Source organism: Castor canadensis, chromosome 2 (assembly GCF_047511655.1).
Source record: "Castor canadensis chromosome 2, mCasCan1.hap1v2, whole genome shotgun sequence".
Taxonomy (NCBI): domain Eukaryota; kingdom Metazoa; phylum Chordata; class Mammalia; order Rodentia; family Castoridae; genus Castor; species Castor canadensis.
In genome coordinates this window covers 13777922-13804056 of record NC_133387.1, presented here as the reverse complement: position 1 = coordinate 13804056, position 26135 = coordinate 13777922, and the positions used below count along the sequence as shown (strand labels likewise).

Genomic DNA, 26135 nt, shown 5'->3' with positions numbered 1-26135 from the left:
AAAAACTTAAAAAAGCAGCATTATTTTGAACTTTTTTGAATCTCTTTAAAAGTCCAAGTTAATAGAAGGAAACTTGATTCTCATATCTGCTTCTACATTCAGTTTTTTGGATTATCACATTATTACCTCTGAAAAACACTGTGGGCTCATGAGAGAAAGATAAAAAGGAAAACACTTTCTTGGTAATTTTATGAAAATGATTTTACCTCACAGTTCCCCTGAAAAAATTTCAGGGACTCCAAGAGTAATCCTCAGACCACACTTTGAGAACCACTTTGCTTGGAGCCATAGCCATCTGAAGCTACCCCCGTATAGCCCCTGCAACATGGAACTCCACTTACATCTCCTGGCCATCTGTTAATGGAAATGTTGGGGGTCTTACTTTTTGACATATTCTCTGTTGTGATCTGGAGAGATCACAAAATTTCACTTATCTCTTTATAGGTACTCCAAAATTAAAAAGATCTTAAACCCTTTCTCTTCAATAGGAAGAAATTTATTGTCTTTCTTTTAATGCTATAACACCAATTGTCATATGTTTCAACAAAGATAAAGTTGTGTTTACTTTGGCAGATGTAGTCAGTCTCAGTATCATTTGCTCTTGTCATTATAGCTGAATCGTTGAGATTTTTGTATCTGGCCTTTGAGGACTGGGTCTGAGAGCTAAGGGTTTCTGGTCTAATGATTCCAACCATTGGCTTGATTTGATAACTGCTTGAGATCTGCCAATAGCTAACCTCAGCACCCCTTCTTGCTAACTAGCAGCTAGAAGACAATGGGACACATTCTTGTATCTTCCTTTTAAAATGTCTCTGTTTATTTTTCAGTAGTTAACTCAAGCATGTGACCCAATATTTTCCAGTTGCTACAGGGAATGGTGAAGTAATCTATTTTCTGCACTTTAATAAACAGATTATAGGTTATCTGGGATTGTGTGTCACCATTGCAATATGAATGATGTCACAAATGAGCACAGAATGTAGGGAATTAAGAGTAAATTTTATCATGCAAATAATAAAAGGACCTTGTATGAAGAAAATAAATCTCCTTTCTTGATCTTTTGCCAATAGATCTGCCAAATTTGAAATGAGATCCAGGTATAGTTCCCATCTAACAAAGGCTGTCTTGTGCTAGGGCCGAAGATAAGGTGACTATGTCAGTCCAGGAGTTCATAAATACAAAAACTCTCTCTCTGCCTCTCTCTCTCTCCCTCCCTCTCACTCTCTCTCTCTCTCTCTTTCTGTATTGTCCCATATACTGAGCACTTGAAGCAAGCACAGAGGACTAATATGGGCATTATCACTTATTGTTTATAAATGCTATCAAAAGAAATCACTATACCTTCAAATATTGGTGAAGATAATGGGAAAATAAACAGAGTTATTCTATGATCCAGCAATTCTGCTTCTGAGTACATACCCAAAAGAATTGAAAATGTCACACTTAAACTTTTACATGCATGCTCATAGAATCTTTGTTCATAAGAGCCAAATAGTGGGAACAACCCACATGTATATCAACTGATGAGTGGATAAACAGAGTGCAGTTTATACATACAATGGATAATATCCAGACATAAGAAGGAATAAAGTACTGATACCTGCACAGTATGTGTGAGCTTTGAAAACATTATACCAAGTGAAAGAAGTCAGACACAAATGACAACAAATTGTCTATATGATTTTATTTATATGAAATATTCAGAATAAGCTAATCCACAAGGAGAAAATGTTCAGTAGTGGTTTCATGGATGAGGTAAAGGAGAATGGGAAGAGACCATTGTGGGAGGTGGAGTATGAGAAGCCTATGAGGACATAAGCACAGTTGTACTCAATATTGAGCAAGCTGAGTTTGGCACAGCCCTAGGCACAGAATAAGATGTGGAGCAGCTGCTTTTCCTAAGTGTTTATGTCAAATTATATGTAGGCTAAGAAGAGAACTAGAAGGCAAGATGTAGCTCAGCTGCTTTTCCTAAGTTGTTTAAGTCAGGTTTCTCCTGTTACAATGTCACACCCCTCCCCAAGAACCATTGCTCCACCTCCTTGTTTACCATTGGATATAAAAGACTCACTGAAAGAAGACATGAGGCTTTTAGATGGGGGAGGGTTTTTGATGGGGGCTTTTTGGCTGAAGGGAAATTGCTGAAGGGAAAAGAATTGCTGAAAGGGAATTGCTAAAGAGGGGTTGATAGAATTGGTTGGCAGCTTGCGAGGGAACTGCCACTGAATGACGCAGCCATGTTGTTTGGCTGAAATTCTAAGGGCCGAGACTTTAGGAAATCTTAAGAGAGAACATGGGACAGTGCAAGTCTTCACTGAGAACTTTATACATAGGCTTTAGAAAAGCTAAGCTAAAGAAAAGCTACAGAGAGCATGGGACAGTGCAAGTCTAAGGACCAAGACTTAAAGAAAAGCTAAGAGAAAACATGGGACAAAGTGAGTCTAAGGAAAGAGACTTTAAAGAATAGAAAAGAAGACTTTAAAAGCAAGGTTTTAAAGAATTGTAAAGGAGTAAGGCCTTAAAGAATAAAGAAAGAGAAAAGAAGCAAAGTAAAAGAAGAGAATAATAGAGAAAAGAAGCAATGAGGTTGTTGTGTCTTCACTCGAGCACCCAACACACCTAGCCCAACTTTCTGCACGTCTGTCTGTCTATCCTTTGTCCTTTCTGCATCACTCATCACTCCCAGTCAGGCCCAGTTAGGTTCAGTAGTAACAGGAGTGAGAGAAAGCTCCTGCAGACCACTACTGGGTATATAGTTTCTTTTAAAATGTTCTGGAATTATACTGCACCAATAATTGTACTACTTTGTGAATATACTAAAAAACCACTGCATTGTAAACTTGAATGAATTTCATGGCATTCAAATTATATTTTGATGAAGACATAACCAACTTTAACTAGGTCAATCAGAAAAAATTTAAAGATATTAATGATTTCTTGAAGCTCCAGGAGGGTAAGACAGTCAGGTTTATAGGCTATGTCATGAGGGCAGGGCCTGGATGACACTGTGGAAGAAAGGACTGCCCCTGTTCTTAGCATGTCTGACAGCTTGCATGTCCAATGCAAAGAATGGGATCCATCAGGTCCCTGGTCTCTGCTGCCTCCAAAACATGACATCTCACCACTATCCTGGAGTCAACATGGTACCTATTTCTCTGTACTTTCTTCTGGATTTAAATCACTCCCAGGCACATTTCATCAAGTGATCCCAGACCCCTTGACTCTGCCTTGGCTGAAAAGGAGACTGTGAATGAGAATGTCTGGCTTCTTCCTTGGGGAGGCAGTCCTTAAGGTAAAAAATTCTTTAAGCATAAGAAGAGTTTTTGATGGTGCTGAGCAGTCAAAGGGTCTGACAAATATCCACTAGAGATGCCTCACCACTTCATGGTTATATAAATTCTACTTTAGTGGTGCTTTGCATATTTAGAATAATTGAGGAAAAGGAGTATTTGAAATAATGAAAAGCTGACTTAAGCTGAGAAAACTTTGGAAAATGAAAATGGAGAAAGGAACAATGTGGCAATCCAAGAGATCTTAATTCTTTCTCTACTTATTCAACAAATACTGATACGTGTTTAATAAATATCTGTGACATGGAACAAGTTCTAATGCAGGAGGTAAAACCATAGAAAAGATGGACAGAGCCTAGCTCTTGAGCTCCTGAGGCTACATGGGCAGATGAACAAGGAGAATGTAGTATGACAAGCAAAGTAATCAGATATGAACAGGAACACAAGGAAGGGACAATTGATAGAAAAAAAAGCAAAAACAAAACATACCTTCCCCTTTTATTAACAAATGGAGCTTTCTCCTGTTACAGGAAAAGCAATTACTCTTTTATGGTCTATTGAGACATGCATTCTTCTCCTCCAATTGCTGTTAACTTTATGGGGCAGTAAATTGATTGTAGCTGAAACTGGCTTTATCATCCTGGTCACCTTTGCTCAGAGCTCCTCATGAATCTCTGAGGAATAGACACAGCAAAGAAAAAGTCAAGGCTATGAGGTAAGTACTTTTGCCAATGCAGGTAGTTCTTTGAGCAAGTGGCACGTCTTTCTTTTTGTAAGTGATGGCCATGATTTTATCTGGACCTAATATTTTCTTCCCTTTCCATACAAAAGGAGGAGTGAGAATGAGGTAGTACATGAGGGGAAGGGGTGTGTGTGTGTGTGTGTGTAGATTCTAGTGTGAAGTGTCCGTCTGTCACCAAAAAAAAAAAAAACATGAAAAGAACAAACAGATATGGGATTCTTCTGAAAACTAGTTGAAAATGGCATGGATTCAGAGGAAGGTGAACATGTCCCAGCTTTGGAGTTTCTACTTTCACAAGTCTCCACTCTTTTTGCCTGGATGAAAATAGCTTCTATGGCAGGAAAAGTGTTTTGATATCCCCAGAGTCTTTTTAGACTTCCTGAGTTACCATGTGGAGACTGTTCCCTTGGGAAGATTATGGAGCTATGCAGAAGTGCCTACTTTTGGTTTTCAGAGGTTGGGAAGAAAAATCTCCCTGTGGTGAGAAATAATACATGGAGAAGGAGGGTAATTGATGGCTGCCATGTTTGCCTTGACACTGAGTTGTGGTCTGTGTATAAGAAACTAAGTCAGGAATTATAAATGTTTTGGGTGAGTCTCTCAGACTTTTTTCAGTATCTGAAATCCCACCGTTATAGATTTAAGCTCTGCACTCTGAGAGATGTTGTGGAGAGAGCACTTGACAACTGGTTTAAGAAGCACTGGCTCTCAGTATTTTCCTCAGTTCTACCATTAACCATGCTTAGGCAGAATTTCTTAACATTTGTCTATAAAAAAGAATCATAATGCCTGCCTGCTCAACTCTGATGTAGGTATTAGATGAGAATATAGCATATATATTTTATGGGAAATTGGAAATCTTTTGAATAATTTGGAGTAGAAGAGAGCTATGATAGATTTAGATTAATAGAAAAGAATAATTAATAAACCTTAACTTCCATTCCCAACTCTAGTTTCTCCAAGGGTGAAGGGTTTCCCCTAAACCCCTTTTAGTAAATTATCTGTTGATCCTTGCTCTTCACTCTCATTTCAGTATTAAAGGGCTTTTTTCTTGGGTGATTACGAAGTTTCCTAAAAGCTGCTTTAATCAGAAATTGAATTATACACTTAACATGAAAATGCTTGTAGAAATAGTCATTGCATTGTCCTGAAGAAGGGCAGGAGTGTAGGAAAATATAAATTGAGAAAAAAATCAAAATTAAAACAAGAGACAGTAAATTCTTTTTACACATTGTGTAAATTGTGGTTTTGTATGGTGGGAGCCAGAAGAGAAAAGAAGCTGAGCAACTAGACACAGAGGTTGGTTAAGACTTTGATCACAAGGTAAAACATTTAGAGTTAATTGAGAGAACCATTAAAAACAAGAATATAAGAGACTTGAATGACCATGTTTGTGTGGGGTCATTGCAGAAATGACCCAAAGGTATGGCTAAAATTATCCAACTGAACTGGGAACTGGCTGTTAGAAGTAACAGAAAGAGGGTAGTCCAAAAAGAGTCCCAGGATGTTTTAAAAGACATTTTGAGCTGTTCTTTACACTATTAATTATTTGATTAAAATCAAGTAACTGATTTGGCTGAGTGGGAAGAAGTTGGGATTGGGGTGCAGGGAGGGAAGATTTAATCTCTAAACATGTTCATTTTAGTTGTCTTTGGGAAGCTCAAGTGAGACATCTATCAATATTTGGACTAGAAATAGAGGTTGGAATATTGTCTGATGTTATATGAAGTCAGATGAGTGGTAGAGATTTCTCAAGGGTAGTTTAAAAATAGAATTTTTACAAAAATATATAGGATATCTATATTTAATGAAATGAGAGACTAAAAAATTGAAAAGGAGAGGGGTGGGGGATAAAGGAGAATGATGGAGGGGATGAACTCAAATGTGATATATTTGATACACTGTAAGAACCTTTGTAAATGCCACAATGTACCACCCCAAACAACAATAAAGGGGAAAAAAGAAAAGGAGTAAGAACTGTAGGTGGAAATCAACATTGCATGATATATAGGCTACCGTTAGGTGGAGAGTTTCAAGGAGGAGTAGCTGATAGTGCTTGATGATTGAGACAGGGCCCATTGTGTTAGCATGGAAGTTGCTTCTCACCTTGGCAACAGCAGTTTTAGTGGCATGCAAGAAACATAAATCATGCTCGTAATGTGCGAGGAAGTAAGAAGGACAATGTTCAATTACCTTTTGGGAAGGCTAGCTAAGAAAGAAAAAAGAAAGTTAAAATGGTACGTTCTAGAGAATTCAATTGTGGCAAGAGTTACACAAAAGATGCAAGGATTCTGCTTGGAAAAGAAGAGAAAAAAACCCCTCTTCTGTTAACAGATGGGGAAAGATAGGAATTTATCTAGTTATGCATACTTTTAGTAGAAAAAGTTGGATTGAGAAACGGGATGATAATTTAACGTTTAGTTACTGTTTCTTTGGTATTGGAGATGATATTGCATAAGAATCAGATGTAGGTCTGGGGTGCAGCTCAGTGGTGAGCACTGTCATGCACAGACCCTGGGTTCAATGCAGAATGGCAAAAACATAACTAAATAAAAAATTTTTAAAAGATGTAGGTAACAGAGATTGGAAAGAATGATCTTTTTAAAAAACTTCTGCCATATGATCAGTGATACCGCCGATACTAGTGATACCACTCCTAGGCATCTGTGCAAAGGAACGTAAGTCAAGGTACACGAGAGACACCCGTACTCCGACATTCACTGCAGCACTAATCACAATGGTGCTAATGACACGAATAGCCAATGATAGTGCTAATCACAACAGCCAAGCTATGGAAACAACCCAGATGCCCTACAGCTAATGAATGGATCAAGAAATTGTGGTATATGTGCACAATGGAGTTCTACTCAGCCATAAGGAATAATGGCATGTGGTTTGAAGGTACATGGATGCAATTGGAGGACATCATGTTAAGTGAACTTAGCCAGAATCAGAAAGACAAAAGCCGCATGTTTTCTTTCATACATGGAAGACAGAGCCAAAAAATATACATATACACAAAAACAAACATAATTATATACAAACTCAGTTGTAGAACATATTTGTAGTAGTGGAACTACTCTATGGGACTCAGGGAAAGAGGGAAAGGAAAAGAGAATGTTAGAGCCTCAATAATAGCATAAAATGTAACATCCATGAAGGTAGAGGATATAAGGATGTGTATTTTAAGCTGTTGAAAAGCAGGGGGTGGGAGGCAAAGGAGTAAGGGAGAGTAATGGAAGAGGTTGAACTGACCAAAGTATAGTACACCCACAGAGGGTATATATTAAGAAACCCCTTTGAACATCAACTTAAATATTAATAATGAAAGACAGGACTGTAAAACAGGTACAGTGTGAGTATAGGGGTACCAGTGGGGGTGGTGAATGAAGGAGATTAAAGTGACAATATATGATTGATGGACTTCATATTCTACATGACATGGAACAAATAAACCTCTTGCAATTGCTTTAAATGGGGTGGGGAGGGGGTTGAGGGGAAGAGATGATGGAGGCAATGGAACCAATGTACAATATAAGCCTAATCAGAATTGTCACTATAAATCCAACCCAGTATAATGAATAAATCCTAATAAAAAATTTATAATAAAAATATGAATGCAGAAACTAAATATAAAAAAATTTCTGTTGCAGGAAATAAGAGGAGCTGGAAATACCATTGGTCAATTTCCAGTCCCAATTGTTGTTGTTTTGAGACAATGGACTCCAGTAATATCTGCCTTGAGATAGTACGTTAACACAGAGGCAGGTGTTTGGCCCCATGGTTTCATCATATAGAGTCACTTAGTAGATAAGGGAGCAAGGAAGATGAAAGCAATGGCAAGTTAATAATATTGAGGCCTAGGTCAGGAGGGACTAAGGGGACAAGGGAAATGGAAAAAGAACAGAAACCTTGAGGTGATCTACCAATAGGAAGACTGAAGTCAGGCGGTGGGAGAATAAAAGGATGTAAGCTTGTGACCCGTAAACGAAAAGTTTTAGGATTTCAAAAGTGGAGCAAATTAGGAGGAGAATAAATCCCTACTGAGATATGGAGATGACAAAAGTCATTGGAGTTGAAGGCTTTCCTGGAACTGTGAGGTACATATAATGCTAGACTTACTATAATAAGAGCAAAATTGTGAGAACACATCCACAATCTGATCTTATTTTTGTAGATGAAGAAACATAGCTTCAAGCAGGTAGACAGCCTTTCTGTTAGTAAGAAAACGAGGACAAGAATTCAGTCCTTTTGTTGGTAGCACAGTGGAGTCCATGATCAGAAGATTTCCAAATTCTTTGACCTGTGTGAATGAATCCATGGTAGAACACGTGGGTATAAATGGAGTTTATTAAAAGTTAGGGAGGGGAAATACAAAGGGAGTGTGGTGGGGCCAGGTGGAATCTAGAGGCAGAGTGAGTGTCTTCTCTTCTCTAGAGCATGGTCAATTTGAATTGCAATATTAAGTTTCTGTGAGTCCTGAACTTTCCCTAATTTGAGCTGCCTCACTTTGATTCCCTGTTCAGTATACTCTCCAATACACAAATATTTTAACATGGTTAAGTGCATGATCTTTAAGATGTGACCCACCAAATATGGATGAGTTCATGTGCTATTAACATGTAAGCATTAGGCTGAGATCAGGATTTGCTTTCTCCCACTCTTCAGAGTGTACTCTTCTTCACCTTCACAGAGTGAGTGTGAAGAAAGAGCTTTGTGAGAACTAGAGGTGTGGATAAAGTGGTAGAACTCCTGCTTTGCAAGCGTGAAGCCCTGGGTTCTAACCCTAGTCCCATAAAAAAAACTACTTCAAGGGTTTTGTGAGGCATCTCAACCCCTCTTCACTCTTTCTTCAATATGCTCTATTCTCTCTTTTCCCCTAATTCTTTATAACTGATATACTTTGGGACAATACTCAATGTCTTTGCAGAGAACAAGGTAAGAATCCTAAAGCTGTTGAATGTGCAAACACAGTTGGAGACACTGTGATGGTAGAAGCAACTATTCTCTTGAGCATATAAAGAGAAAGGCTGATGATCAAGGTAGTCCTGCAAAACGTCACATTTTAATCACAATGCCTAGCTATTCTTTGCGGTTTGCTTTCATCCAATTATCCTTGTCTGTTTAGATGGCAAAGAAACTCAGTGTATTGGAAATCCTTCTGATCATCTTCATCCTAATTGTATTGGCTGTAGATATCCTCTTGCTGCTTCTTGTGTTGGAGAAACCCTCAGGTAAGGGTGGTCTTGTGGCTGCTGAATTGGAAGGATGGGTAAAGGAAGCCCCTCTGGATTCCAAAGAGATCATTTTATTCCTTCATTTTCCAGGATGCCACTGAATTACCGTATTCAAAATCTATATCCACAATTAATTTAAAGTGGCTTCAAGATAAGTGTTCTTTTTCTGCACCTAAACTTTGAGTGTTAGTGATATTCAGGGTCTCCCAAGCCTCATTTGGTGCAATTTTAACAGGATGTGAAATTAGATTTACCAGATGCCTGCACTTCAACCCAGTATCACAAGCAATAGAGCCCTCAAGGCGAAGGAACAGTTAAAGTGAGAGTGCTCGACTCCATTACATGATGGAAAAAGACATTAGATCACAGGAAAATTTAGGTCCTGTGTATGACTGAAATAGCTATGATTTCTTTAAAGATGCTTGTACTTTCTCTCCATTCCTTTCCTTCACTTACACACATACAGACTGACAGACAGACAGACAGACACACACACACACACACACACACACACACAGAAGCACCAAACAGAAGGTTTTTTCCTCTATTCACACATAATACTCTAATAAAATAGCATGTGTAATAAAATTTCATTTTCAATTAAAACTGAACTTGGAGTTTGTTCTGCATGATATTTTTTCATAGATTTAGATTAAAAGCAGAATGAATTGAAGTTGTACTGATGGTAGAACCCTACCTGCTCAGTGCCTTCTCTCTACTGCTCACAGTTAGCATTGAGGTGTTTTCTAAGAAAAATCATAACTTTCCAGAATGGCTTGAAAGTCATTGATATCAACCACTTTGCATTTATTCCTATTTCTTCCCTATAAAACATTTTTTACTTACAAGTGCCATGAGATTGCTGTCTAGTGTGCATGAACAAGTACTTTTTTTTACTTAACACACCACTAAACTTTACACCTACATTCATGCCAAAACACACTGTGATCCATCCAAAATAGTTATACTTTTAATTGTTTTGCACATTGGACTTTTCTCTTAGATGTTTTTGAAGATATATTTCCATGAAACAAACAGCAGATTTATTTAATTTTTTATTGTGGTGAGAACATGTAACACAAGATCTATCTGCTTAACAGATTTTAAGTATACAAAAGAGCATTGTTGTCTATAGGGATGATATTGACTATCAGATACTTAGGACTTATCCTGCATAACTGAAAAGTTATATATATTTAGCAGCAATTACTCATTTCCCTTCTGCCCAGCCACCAGCAGCTACCCAATGGTGGCTCCATGAGTATGACTGTTTTAAATACTTCATATAAGAGGAACAATGCAGTATTTGTCCTTCCGTGAGTGACTTTTTCCACTTAGCCTAATGTTCTCAAGGTTCATTCATGTTGTATACTGCAGGGCTTCTTTCTTTTATTGAAAGACACAGCTTCACATAAAATCCTGTGTTTTGGATGGCTCATGGAGCACACTAACCCAGACCTTCTTCTATTGTTGTCAATGAGAAAAGGTTTGAAAAAGTTTATAAAGCCAAAATAAGAATAACTAAATATGAATGAAAGGGCTTATTTTATGAACAAACTTGTTTTTTTGATGGTGCTAGGGTTTGAATTCAAGGCCTCATGCTCCTTAGGTAGGCAATCTATCACTTTAGCACTCTGACAGTGAAAGTGCATATTGTATATTTTATATCTTCTTAGTCTACACCAAAGTTTGTTGGGAGTGGAACAAAATCAAATATAAGCAACAAATAAGTAAAAGAATCAAATGTGTAATATGAATAGATATCCAAGTGAAGTTGGATTCTTACCTGAGAGTATATATGAAAATTAATTCAAAATGGATCAAGACCAAATGTAAAACTATAAACCTCAAAGAAGAACCAATATTTAGTATTTGCAATCAATATTAGGCAACAGCTTTATGAAATAATACCCAAAGTATACCAACCAAAGGAAAACTAGGCAAATTGAACTTTAAAAAATTTAAAAACTTGTGCTACAAATGATACTATCTAGAAAGTAAAAGATAATCCACAGAATCAGGAAATGTATTTACAAATGATACATCTGGTAAGGGCCTAGTACCTAGGATATGTAAAGAAATACTACAATTCAAAAAAAATTAGAAAATTAACCTAATTCTTAAGTGAACAAAAGATTTAAATAGATATTTCGTTACAGACAATTTGCAAATGAATCTAAGCTCATGAAAGATACAGCATCATCAGTTATTTAGGAAATGAAAGCTAAAAAAAAAAGATTCTGCTTCACAGTTACAAGAATCACTTAGATTTTATTACAAAAGAAAAATGATGAGTATTGTTTAGGTTACAGAGATTTGGAATCCGCATATATTGCTAATAGAAACATAAAGTAGTGTAGCCACCTTAGCAAAATGTTTGGCAGTTGCTCAAAAAGTTAAAGGTAGAGTTAACCATATGACTTAGCAATTCCTGTTTTAGGCATATAAACAGGAGAATTGGAAACACATGTTCACAAAGAGACTTTTGTACGGATGCTCACAGTAGACTATGATAGTCAAAAAGAGGAACCAATAGAATTGCACATCAACTGGTGAGTGGATAAAGAAAATGTGTTATATCCACCTAATGGACTATGACTTAGTCATAAAAGAGAATGAAGCCACAGTGCCAAGTAAAAGAAGCCAGACACAAAAGTCACTTATGATTTCATTTATATGAAATGTTCAGAATAGAAAAACCCATGCAAACAGAAATTAGATTAATATTCACCAAAAATGGGAAAAGTGGCAAGAGGAAGTGATAACCAATAGTCATGTGATTCCTTTTCACGTGAGTGCTCATTGAGAGTGTTCTAGAATTAGTTGGTGGTCAGTGGTTGCAGAGCTTTCTTAAATATTAAAAACCATTGAATTATATGTTCCAATAGTGTGAATTTTATTGTGTGTGAATTATATCTCTAAAAACCAAACAAACCAAAAAATCACAAATATTTTAACATTTGGAGAAGTGTTACATATTGTATGCAGATGTAGGTACCAGATCAGATACCAGTGATTTGTCGATTGGAGAACTGACTGAAAGTCTGTAACTTTGTTACTTTCCTTTCTGGAGTAGTGGTTACACTAAAAATTTCAACTTTGTCCTTTCATTTCTATGCAGATTCTTCATTTATTCCAGAGTGCCCAGAGATTCCTCAGTCAGAAAGGATAGACTGCACACCTGGCCAGGTGGTGACAGAGGTCAGAGAAATGGGGTCTCTGCTGGTGGTGCACTGGGTTTTATTTAAAAGAAATTAAGTATGTTAAGTGGAAGAGGGTAGCGGTGGAATGGCTTAGGGGCCTGTGAATTGTTTGGAGGTATTTCTTTCTTGCCTTAATGAAAATAAACAGCAACACCAAGCAAATGAGTGGAGTAAGGCAGACAGAAGGAAAGTGTAAGACACGATTAAGTGTCCAAAATGGAGGGAAGTAACAAATGTTGAACTTATCCTAAGTATGATTTTAAGGTAAACCATGGAAAAGTTAGCCATCTGTCAGCTACACTATGTATTTCTTGAGAATGAGGCTATAAAACACACGTGGAATGCTAGAGTCACTTGTAGAACTCAAGTGACCTTTATAATAAGAGCCTTCTGGAATTATGCAGATGGCAACAGAAGTCCCAATGAATATATGGTAAAGAACATGGATTTTTCTCCCTAAGTAGATTCCATAAGAATATCAACTATTTGAACCGTACATAATGGTAATTTATGACTGTCATAAAAGTTGTCTATACAACTTTTATTTCTTTACACTGTATTCATTCTATATTCTGTAATATCCTATCATGTTATTAATTAAAACTATATTGAATTTTTGGTTAAATTAAATAATGTTGACATTTTAATATGTATACATATATAGGAATTTTATTTTCTCTTAGTTTATATTTTATTGCAAATACATTATGAGGTTGTCACTAGATATTTCATATTTTTAGTTTCTAGGGAGACTATAATCCATTGTATTTTCTAACTGATGCTTCTTTTATTACAATGCTTCTTTTCTTATTAATGATTATTTTGTATGTATTATTTTTAGGTTAAATTATGTTTATGTATTTATTATGTAATTGACCAATATAAATGTCCTATTGTCTCTAGAAAAGACTTTTATAGTTGTGTCCTTTGAGTTGTTAATTATAAAGTTATGGGAAGACTAATAATGATAATTTTGCTTTTCATTCACATGTCCAATTGCATTCTCTTGTTCTTTCAGAATGATATAAATGAAAGAGGGAAGACTGGTAAAACTTATTTGTGCTTGAGTTTAATGGAAATTCTTCATATGTAAATTATTAAGCATGAAGTTGGTTACTGGTTTAAGAGAATTGCTTTGCTTATTTTAAGAACCACTTTTATATTCTTACTTTTAAAGTTTTCTTTTTTTAAAAGAAGAGAATGTGAATTTTTCCCAATAATTTAATGTCAAAATTTTAAGCATAAAAACTTGAATTTTACAGTAACGTCTTCCACCCACCACTTAAATTTTACCATTAATATTTTACCTTGTTTTCTCATATATATTAGTTTATTCCACACTTTACCCATCCATCAGTCCATCTTATTTCTAAGTTTTTGAAGGTAAATTCTGGACACCAACTCACTTTCCCACAGATACTTCATCATGCATGTTGTTAACTGGAGTCCAGTGTTTTATTATAGTGTTCACCTTAAGATGTTAAGCTTATGTACAGTGCAAAAACAGAAAGTTGTACATTTCACACAATACTTGACAGTATTTGTTGAATTGTGGCAATTGGCTACACCTGTGGAACACAAATCCCTGTAGAGATACTGAATATTACCATCACTACAAAGAGCTCCCTCATGATTTCCTAGTAGTCATCCCCGCTTGTAGTCTCTCGAGAGGTAATCACAGATAGAGTTTCTTTCCATCAGGGTTTAGTTCTGTTTGCTGCAGAACTTCATATGAATGGAATCACAGTGTGGTGCAAAGTTTCTTCCATTCAGCCTAGTTTTGAGATTCATCTATATTGTTGCATATACAATACTAGAATTGTCTTTATATTGTTGGGGGATAGTCCATTATATGAATATGCCACCGTTTGTTTAACCCTTTTCCCATTGGTATATGCTAAAATGTTCTTATCAGTACTATTTGCTTTTCATAGAAAACTGTCCACTTTGTCATGTTTTCAAATTAATAAGTTCAGAGTTGTAATAAATAAATCTTTATCTCAACATTATTTTTATGAGATTTATCTTGTTGTTGGGAGGAGTTAGAGTTGTTTTAACTCTTTCACCATATGCCAGTCTACTGTATGAAATACACTATGATATTTTTTATCCACTCTACTCTTGATAGGCATTTGTGAATTTTCAGGGGAGAATTTGTTGTTTGAATAATGTTGCCATGAATAGTATAGTACATGATTTTCGGTGAACATACGAGGATTTCATTGGTTCTATACCTAGGGATGGAATTTCCAGTTTGTAGGATGTGTACTTCACTAGGTTTAGCTGATACTGAAAAGTAATGCTTCTTTTATTTATTAATTCTCTTCTTTTATATGTAGAATATTTTGGATTTTTGTGATATGGTAATGTTACCTGAAAATAACAATAGTTAAAAGTGTTTTTCTAATATATATTCCACTACTACTTTACCTCATAGCATTAAGGTTCCATTTCCTTTCTAAAATTTCAATGTGGTTTGAGATAGTTTATCTAAAAGGTAATGTGCAACCATCATAGATTCTAAAAAATAGAACTTTCTGGAGGCTGATTTTATCTAACATAAGAAATATTATTTCAAATATAACTTGTCATTTAAGCGTGAACGTGAGATGAGAATTTTGGGGGAAAACACAATGATGAATTTTAAGTGATGCATAATTTATTTTAATGAATTAAATTCTGAACTCATGATATAGATTATAACAACTTCTGTAGACAATCCAAGATCATTTAATTCTCTAAGCTATTGTGATATTGTGCCACTGATTGCTTTATAATGTAAAAGGTAACATTTTTTTAATGAAAGGGCTATGAGCTCTGGAACCAAATCCAGATAAAAAAGAGACATCATTGTTTTAAAATACTAAATATTAAAGTACGATTTCCTGATTTTGGAAAAAGTTTGCTGTACATCATTGACAGAATTTAAGTTTCTATTAGAGACCCTATTGAAGAAATATTTATATCAAATAGAAGTTGGAGTAGACAATTTCCAAGTCAATTCTTAAATCTATTGGTCAATATTATCTGATTGAAAAGATAACTGGTAATATTCATCAGGAAGGCTCAGTATTAAGGAAAGAATAGATATAAGGAGACTTGTGAGTCAATTTAATTGCCCAGACTATAGTTTGTGAGGGTCTGTGATATTGTAGTGAAAATGGAAATGAAAAAGAAGGAAAACAATATTGCTTCCATATAATAACATTGTGTATATTAACATTATATGCATGCATAAAATATTAGTATAACATAATATGATATTATATATGAAATATACATTAATATATGTGCATATATATCGATAGCAGAAGAGATATGGAATTTGAAGAATTGGTAAGTAATTGTCCCCATAGCTTGACCTTCAGTGTCTGGGACTGAAAGAAGAATTGCACATACAAATATGATTGCCTGAATGTTTATTGATCTTCATAGAGTTTTGTAGATTTGAATCAACTTATGGCAATGAAACTCACCTTTTGGACTTTGCAGACCTCAGTTTCAGAAGTGACAGAGTATGATATCTCAGAGTCGGGGAAAAATCAGTAATCTAGAGGCCATCTAGAGTCCAAATTCTTTCTTTATTGATCCCTTCCAGTCTTTTGTTGTTGTTGTTGTTGTTATCCGAAAAGAATGAGGCAGGAATATCAATTAGATCTGTGGAGAATAGATAAGTATTTTGAAAGATTGTATGATTATAATGTAATTGATTTTTCATAGTAGGAATGAAATGTTGGTCTAAGTTATATTTACATTGTGGCTTTTTTTGTAATTGTGCCAATTACCTCAGATATTGCATCTAAAATACTTGTCAGTACTATATCTTTTCCAAATAAGTAGTGTTGTGACGTATTCTTTATTTTTTAACAACCTACACAGAATATATTCATTTAATAAGATTAAGACATTATAGTTATATAGAGAATAAAAAGGGGAAATTCTAATTCATGTTTTCTCCAAATATCCTCCTCAGAATCAAGTCAATATCTTACTGTGTATCCTTCCCTTTTAAATTTTTTTTTCAATTCTCTTTTCAAATTTTGATTATTCAACTATTCATAATATGAGAGGATTTCCTTGTGATAATTCCATACATGTGTTCAGTGTATCTTGAACAAATTTACCCTTCCATTGTATTCCCATTACTCCTCTCCCTCTTCCCTTCCCTTTCAAACAGTGTTTGGTGGATTTCATAATGCAGTGTCAGATGTATATATACACCATACTTCAATCCTCTTCACTCCTCCTGTCTTTTCTGTTCTCCCCTCCTCCCATTAACCACCCCCCATAGTCACCTATATACATTCACGTCCCTTTGTATCCTTCTCTTGATCTTTCAATGTTCACTGCTCTTATCTGATGTTCTTGGATATAATACATTTGTGTTTTTTCCTATCAAGCCCTGCTGCTCTCTGCCTGGAATACTGCTTTGCTATTCATCTGTCTAACTCCTCCTTGTGTTTTAGGATGAATTTACCTTTTTTTCTACCTAAAAGCCCATCCTCCTTCACACCCAGCCTTCCAGCCTGGGTGATGTGTGTGTGTGTTTCCTTAGCTCCTAGGCACATTCTGTTGGGGCACTGAACTCTTCATATTATTGGATATTAGTTGTCTTGATTTACCACTACAATGTAAGCCTACTGAAGGCACAAGCAATATTTTATTTATCTGTGTTACCACTATCTTCCTTGTCTTGTAGATAATAATCTGATAGATTATAAACACATTACTGAAGGCTATATAACTGTATGAATAAGTTAAGAAGGAATAAATGAATGAACATAATTATGGTTTGTTTTAAATTCTCCTTGAAATAAATAGAAAAATAATACTTTCCTTTCATCATTTTATGTAATGCCATCTCTGTGCCATTGTTACAGGAAATCTGCAGATGGCAACATAAATGCTGCTGGAAGCCTGATGCAGACACCAATGTTCCTAGGTGCTTCTTCCCCAGGAACTGGGGTTATGAAGTCCACAGTGGCCCTACAAATACAAGCACAGGTCAGTACTGTCCCCATCGTGGCCTCAGAAACAACTCCTTGTGACCCAAATAAGACAATAGCTAAATAAAAGCTAAAGCTCCCTCTCTTGCTCTTCTTCTCCATCCTAGGGTTTACTGCCCAGTTGAAAAAGTTGCCATCCCCATCTCTGTTTGGAAATGATGTCACTGATACCCTCTTCACAGCTGATTATCAGACATCCAATCGCTTTCATTTTAAGGTTGGTTTGGAGATCATTGCTGGAGGCTCCACTGCCCCATCCTGGGAAGGTGCTGAAGCAGAAGGCACCTCCTTCTTTTCTGCAGGAGTCTCTGAATGGGATGGGCAGGCTAATTTTTACTTGACAGGGAAAGTGTAACTTGGTGATTTCTTTTCACAAATCAGAAAACACAGGGTAAAGAATTAGAAGCGGTTCTTAGCTGTGGGCTGTTAGTGACAACCTTTGGTTGCTCTACAAGGAAGTGGTCTTACCTGGAATTCCCCTCTTCTGTTTTTCTTTTGACAGATCACTGATTTTAATGCACTGCGCTATGAAGTCCCTGATGAAATCATGGATCTGGCTCAAGATACTGATACTGCTTATAAATCCAATGGGAGCTATCACGTAGAAGTCACTCATAAGCCCTTTAGCATCAGAATAATGCGGAAAAGCAACAATAGAGTCTTGTGAGCTTTTCAACATTCTGTACATCTTTGAGTGTAGAGTCCTACTATCACTCATTTTGACACACCCTGGATGCAGAGTAAAATAAGAATGGCTTGGAGACAGGCTTGAATTTAAGAAAAACGTAAAATGATCTACTGTAATTCACAATGCAACTTGTCATCATTGTACAGCAGAGAACACGAAAATGAACTACTTTGCTTAGTTTTGTAATGTACACTAACATACATATATTTATAGTTCACTTGCATTATGAAACAGGGAATTTTATTGCTTTGAGTTGTCATTCACACTGTAGGTCAAATTTCACTGTTTATCATTCCAAAGTATCACTACCTGTGAATCTTGTCATCAAGCACTTAGTTTGAATGTGCATCATGAATCGTACTGGAGAAAATACGAGTAGTAATGTCAGTGAAACACGTGTTCAAATCCTGACCCTAGAGAATCACCAATCATGTGATATAAGGCACCTTCAGCATCAGTTTCCTTGTCCGTAAAAACAATGGATCAAAATACTCACTTTTGCTAGGGGAAATGAGTTAATCCCTAGAACGCACACAGTGTAGTGTCTGGCATGCAGCTGATGCACAGCAAGTGCAAGGTCTCTTCTTTCCTCCTAATCATCCAAACTGAGCCCTGGGGACACCATTACTAGTACCACCCCCCCCTCCCCTAGATTCAAAGAATGAGAAATTCCCTGGAAGGTTCTCCAAAGGTAGCATGAAAATTGATGTTAAAACCTAAAGTAACTGATAGCGGAGGGCATGTGGAAAGGAGCAAACAACTCCCTGGCAGAGATGAGAGAATGCTTCTTCAGTGACCCTTTCTCTCCCCGCCATGGCCCAGGTTGGACACAAGCATTGGGCCCCTCCAGTTTGCCCAACAGTTCCTGCAGTTGTCTTTCCGACTGCCCAGCACCAATGTGTATGGGCTGGGAGAACACGTGCACGGGCAGTACAGACACAACACGGACTGGAAGACCTGGCCCATCTTCACCAGGGACGCTATCCCCACTGCGGTGAGGCCCCTTCCCCTGTCCCCAGCTTTCTGTTCTTGACAGTAGCCTAGAAAGAGACATCTGTATCTTATTTTACTAAATTTAGATGTGCTTGTGTTGAGAAATCCCTGTTGTTGATGTTTGTAAACACAATTAGAAACACAGCAATTTAAAAAAAATTTGTTTCTATTGGAAAACAATTTAATTATTAGAGCCTAATATATAATAGAAAACCCACTTAAAATAATACTTTTTGCCTTTAATAACGAGCCAGAGGAGAATGTCAGTGGGGACCATTCTCAATGAAACCTTGTGGATGAAAAAGGCCTCTTTTTTTTCTTTTAATCTCTTGCATTGTTAGTCAAAGTGTATTTCAAACACAGCAGTGCTGGCATCACTTTGCAGGTTGTTAGAATCTCAGGCCAAAGAGGCTCTGATACCCACTGAATCTGAACCTGTGTGGTAACAAGATCCAAGCTGGGTTTGTTTGGAAATAGTGACAGACAAAAAGCCATGGAGAACTTACCTGGGCCCTGTCCAAGGATTCACAGGATATTTACAAGGCAGTGCAGGGCATCGGGGGCTAGCAGTGAGTTAGAGACCTAAGGTTGTTTTGATAAGACCAGCAAGGGAGATCTGCTTTGGAAAGTTTATTTATAAGTGGAGACAAAGGAAGGCAGGAATGAGTGATTATCTTTGCATGGTGCCCTTTATCTCGGGTTCTTTTATAACTTTAATGGCAATTTCTCATGCTTTAAGGCCCTGTTTGAGGTAACCTCTTTTACAGCTTTAATTGGCAGCTTCCCATGTTTTATGGCCCTGTTTCAAGGCAATCTTCTTCTTCAGGATAAGGCCATTCTAGCCCAGTGCCTTTCAGATTTCCTGGAGTGAAGGATTAGTTTCTTTTCTTTTTTCAATTTTGTAATTGTAAAATACAATTAAAATACATTTTTGGAAAAATGAAATAAAAATACCAAAGACATGCAAGCCTGGGTTTTGAAGAGACATGAAATTACTCTTTCAAATTGCTATGAAAGATTTTTCAAGCTCTGACTTTTGATTTTCATATTTGTCTTATTGCTGACTGAGAGTAAAAGGGTTTGGAAGGTCCCAGTCCATGGGCAACACTGAGTAGAATTGGTGTACAGAGCGTACCCCCGTGTTGACGACGTGCTCAGATCTGTACAGGCATTGCAGGAGGAAGTATGGCGCGGGGGGTTGGGTGGAGAGATTGATGTGTGTCAACTCATAATTTATAAGGGGTGAACAAAGCAAGTAGCACGTTAACGTGTAGTTCTACTGGTATCTGATGCAATGGAAGGAGTTCTCTTACCGAACTGAACAAAAAGGAAAAACAGTGGCTAGCACATTCATGTCAACCTTTGGTCAAGGATCTAGACAAATACCCTTAGTTTCATGTTCAGTTTGACTTTCTACAGCTGAAATTTTAAATTAGATAACTTAGATTAAGTGACTGCTTGCCTTCCTTCCTTCCTCCCCTTCAACTTCTTCCCCCTCCCCACTGCCTCCTGGGTACTGGGGATTGAACCCAGAGCCTCCCTCTTGATAGTTAAGCACTGTGCCACCTGAGCTACACCTCCAAAACTTTTGTTTGTATTTTGGTCGGGGATAAGTTCTCCATACCTTTGCCCAGGCTGGCCTTGAACTCAAGATCATCCTGCCTCCATCTCCCAGGTTACTGGGATTACACATGTACACCAGCACACCTGGCTTTCTTCCTTTCTCCCTCCCTTCCTTCTTTCCTTCTGTCTCCTTTTCTCTTTCTCCCATTCTTGTGCTTCCCTCCTTCTTTCCTCCTCCCATTCTTCCCTTCTTTCCTTCCCTCTCTCCCTTTTCTCTCCCTATTTTTTCTTTTCTTTCCTCTCTCTCTCCCTCCCTCCCTCCCTTACTCTCTCCCTTCCTTCCTTTCAAACTTAAAATTTTTTACCTGTATTCTAAGTGTCGATGTCATGAGTCTTCCTAGACACCATTTGAAATCTAGTATAGGTAGGCCTATTGATCACCTCTATTTTGTATATCATGTTGACTTTCTTCTCTCTCTCTGGAATCTATAATTATCAGTACAATTGCCCCATACCAGGGTTTGTTTTGACACTATCACACAGGGAACTTCTAGAAAACTTTCGGCCTATTATAATCTCAATATCTGCTATTTTTAAAGCACATACACTTTATCTCATCACAACTCTCTCTGTGAGAGATTCAGCTATATATTTTTTTTAAGTTTTAAACTTTTTTTTGTGTGTGTGATAACTGGGGTTTGAACTTAGGGCTTCACGCATACTAGACATGCATTCTACCACTTGAGCCACTCTGCCAGCCCTATGTGGTGTTGGGTATTTTCGAGATAAGGTCTCCTGAACTATTTGCTCAGGCTGGCTTCAAAGGAGGACTCTCCTGATCTCTGCCTCCAAAGTAGATAGGATTAAAGGTGTGAGTCACTGGCTCACACCTGTAAAAGATGTTTTAAACATTTTTTTACTATCGAAATATTACTTATTAATTTTAGAAAGATTAGAAAATACAGTTAGACTTAAGACATTCAAAATTACTCATAATACCATCACCTCCTGCTAAAATTTAGCATATATCATTGAAAATGTTTTCCAGTATTTTAAAAATAACTTGGTTACAATATAATTTATATACCATAAAATTCACCCATCTTAAGTACAACTCAATGGTTTTAATACTAAGTGTGCAATCATCATCAGAACCCAGTTTTAGAACATTTTCATCATCCCACTAGGATAACTTATGTCCTTTTAGACTTTACCCCAATTCTATTTCAGTGTCCACATTAGCCCCAGGCAATCTCTAATCTTTCTGTCTGTAGATTTGCTTTTCTAGACATTTCATATAAACAGAATCATGCAATATATGGTCTTCTGTGTCTATTTCTTTCACTTAGCATAACATTTGTGTGTGTTTTGTTGTAGCATGCATCTATGTTTCATTTCTTATCATTGCTGAATGGTATGATTCACCATATTAGTGGATTCACCATATTTTTGTTCTCCATTTATTGGTTGATAATGTCATTTCAATATCTTTTTGGTGCAATAATTTACTATATTAAATGCTAATCAATTACATGTATGATGAGACTTTTAATTTTATTTTAGGATGAATAAACATTTTTTGAGATAGAGTCTCTCTATGCAGCCCAGCCTGGCCTGGAACTCACCATATAGCCCATGTTGGACTCTGATTCATGATCACCCTGCCTGTACTTCCTGAATGCTAGAAATATAGGCATGTCTCACCATGCCCAGCAGAATAAGCATTTTATATACATGATCCTAATGCTACTTTTCCTTCCTTTCTTACCAACAGGGCATGATTAACTTGTATGGAGCACATACATTTTTCTTGTGCCTTGAAGATACCAGTGGGTCATCTTTTGGAGTTTTTCTGATGAATAGTAATGCCATGGGTAGGAAGCATTACGTTCTTTTTAATCTACTATGAATGGGATTAGGTTTGGGGATGCTGCTTTTATAGGAAATAACTTGTATGATGAGGAAACTTTAACAGAGGTGTATTGAATCTACAAAGCTCCGACTGAAACTGGAACCTGAAAATAGGTCAACCTGTCTACAAATCCAGCTCATGCTTAGAGCCATTTTATTGAAAACTGCTTCAGAGACCTCCTTTGGTGGAATATCTCCCCTAATATTCTACAGATAATAGGATCCACTGGTAGACACATTTCAGATTCTGACATATACATGCTGTCTGCCTGCAGGCAACAGGTTGTGTTTTGTGGGCTGTTTCTCATAGCCCCACTGTATAATCTCTTCCTCTAGCTTCTGTATTAGTGGTGTGCTAATAAGCATTACTTATTTTTAAAAATTTTTGGTTATAGTTAAACTCCTCTAATAAAAGTTTCAAAAAACTTTATTATTAACACTCACAATTCTCAGAAATCCAGATTAAAATAGAATTTGGTTTTTTTCTTATAGAACAAAATTCAGTTCTTCATTGGTGTCTTACTCATTTGATATATTAAAGTTCAAAAATCATCTAATAAAAGAAAAGTGATTATTTTTCACTTTGAGAATGAAACTGATTGCTTTGGATGCCTCAAATATTCATGCTCTGAAGAAAAGTATATTCTTTCATTTTGATTTTTATTATCATATTATTGTTGTATTGGTGGTACATTGTGGCATTTACAAAAGTTCTTACAATATATCATAGTTGAATTCACCCTCTCCACCATTCTCCTTCATCCCCTCTCCCCCCATTCCTGGAACAGTTTCAACAGGTCTCATTTTTCCATTTACATACATGAGTACATAGCATTTCTACCACATTCATCCTCCTATACCCTCTTCTTATATCCTCCCCACTCCCACCTACACCAACCCCCGTTTTACCTTCCTGTTCTGTTTTTGACAAAAAGACATTTTTGTTTGTTTACATTTTCATGTTTGTGCCATTTTCATGTACATATGTATTATAATCCTAATTGGTTCATCTCCTCTATCTGCAGAAAAGTATATTCTTACATATGAGATTCTAATAACTGATTTTAATTCTTTCAGAGGTTGCCCTTCAGCCTGCTCCTGCGATCACTTACCGCACGATTGGGGGCATTCTTGACTTTTATGTGTTCCTGGGGAACACTCCAGAGGAAGTGGTTCAGGAATATCTGAAGGTATGGCTTTGCATGTACACAAACATTTCACATTGCTTTTTTCCTAGTGGACACATTTAAACTAATGAGAGGAAAATAAAGGTTATTAGTAGATTAGGTGAATGTAAATGTTGAGGTTGCAAGTCTTTCACACCTTGTTTATTTATTTGGATGACATTTATTGGATCATTTCTACATGGTGAGATGCACTATGTGAGGCTTGAGAAATGCAACAGTAAGTCAGATGCCATCTGTTTGCCAGGCATTCACCATTCATCAAGGCAGGATCAATCAACTCAAAGCCATAAATCAGCAAGGCTCATGCAATCAGCAAATAAAAATTCAGGAAAAAGGGAGTATGTGAAAGACACATTTCTAGATACTAATATTTTATTCAAGCTACAGGACACAGAGAACTTTAGACAGCACTTAGCCTAAGCTTTTTACTTTACAGACAGAAAATTCAGATGCAGAAAGATGAAGCGATTTATTCAAGATGGCTTATGAAGTCACATTAAGTATGGTTCCAGTTAATTTATCATTAAATTAGGGAAACATCACAGACTGAAGTCATTATTAGAGGAAGCATCTTATATAAATGCTGCTAATGAGGTACAAAGAAACTTCATGGGAATTCAGAGGCATGAGAGAAGACATTCTTCTGTGATGATGGGAGACATTTGAGTCTTCTCAAAGTTTTGGCTTGGATTTTAAGCCTATTTCAGTATTTCTTCACACACTCCACTCTTTTTTTTTTAATTTTTCTTTTATTATTCATATGTGCATGCAATGCTTGGGTCATTTCTCCCCCCTGTCCCCGCCACCTCCCTTACCACCCACTCCACCCACTCCCTCTCCCCCCCACCCCCTTGATACCTGGCAGAAACTATTTTGCCCTTATCTCTAATTTTGTTGAAGAGAGAGTATAAGCAATAATAGGAAGGAACAAGGGTTTTTGCTGGTTAAGATAAGGATAGCTATACAGGGCATTGACTCACATTGATTTCCTGTGCGTGGGTGTTACCTTCTAAGTTAATTCTTCTTGATTTAACCTTTTTTCTAGTTCCTGGTCCCCTTCTCCTATTGGCCTCAGTTGCTTTTAAGGTATCTGCTTTAGTTTCTCTGCATTGAGGGCAACAAATGCTAGCTAATTTTTTAGATGTCTTACCTATCCTCACACCTCTCTTGTGTGCTCTCGCTTTTATCATGTGCTCAAAATCCAATCCCCTTGTTGTATTTGCCCTTGATCTAATGTCTGCATATGAGGGAGAACATATGATTTTTGGTCTTTTGGGCCGGCTAACCTCACTCAGAATGATGTTCTCCAATTCTATCCATTTACCAGTGAATGATAACATTTCGTTCTTCTTCATGGCTGCATAAAATTCCATTGTGTATAGATACCACATTTTCTTAATCCATTCGTCAGTGGTGGGACATCTTGGCTGTTTCCATAACTTGGCTATTGTGAATAGTGCCGCAATAAACATGGGTGTGCAGGTGCCTCTGGAGTAACCTGTGTCACAGTCTTTTGGGTATATCCCCAAGAGTGGTATTGCTCACACACCCCACTCTTAATCCTATCAGCTCTTATTCTTTTCCCCCCTAGCATATACCACTATCTGAAATTACATTAGACATTTCCTTTAAGCTCAAAAAAGGCAAAAATTATATTTGTGTCGTGTCCTCACTGCCTACACTTGCCCTTGTACAGCATAAATACAGAAAGAATATGTATGGAATGAATAAATATCACTGGTTTTCATGGATGGTGGTGTAGCTCAGTGGTAGAGCACTTGCCTAGCATGTGCAAGGCCCTGGGTTTAATCCCCAATACTGCAAACTAACCACCTAAACAAAAATATTACTGTTTTCCCCTACAAGATGACTCCATTGGTGAAACATTTTCTGAAATCCTAATGTCTGGTGTTGCAGTTTTGGGGAATACATTTAGGTATTTATAGAATTTTTAAACCTGTTGAACTCACCATAAGATAGGAATTAAGGTAGAAAGGAGAAAAATAGAGGAGATGAATCAATTTGGGTTATAATACATATATACGTGGAAATGTCACAATGAAACCCCTGTGTAGCTATCTTAAACAAAAATATCTTTTTTTTTTTTTTTTACAAAAATGGAGAATAGGAAGGCAAAACAAGTCCTGTCTGGGGAGTTGGTACCAGTGGTCGGGGGGATGATATAAGGAAAGGATGTAGGAGGTGAATATGGTGGAAATGCTATGTACACATGTATGTAAATGGAAAAATGAGACCTGTTGAAATTGTTCCAGGAATGGAGGGAAGAGGGATAAAGGAGAATGATGGAGGGGGTG

The 26135-nt window shown here is 36.8% G+C and overlaps 1 protein-coding gene across 1 annotated transcript in view; it reads left to right on the top strand.

Annotated features, from left to right (window-relative positions):
• Nucleotides 1-9160: 9160 nt before the first annotated feature.
• Nucleotides 9161-26135, top strand: part of Mgam2 (maltase-glucoamylase 2 (putative)) — an 85663-nt gene continuing 68688 nt past the window's right edge. The window contains 8 exon segments of the mRNA XM_074061725.1: nt 9161-9266; nt 12391-12470; nt 17353-17476; nt 17586-17695; nt 17981-18141; nt 18989-19160; nt 22497-22596; nt 23711-23823. Of these exon segments, the coding sequence (XP_073917826.1) occupies nt 9161-9266; nt 12391-12470; nt 17353-17476; nt 17586-17695; nt 17981-18141; nt 18989-19160; nt 22497-22596; nt 23711-23823 (966 nt within the window).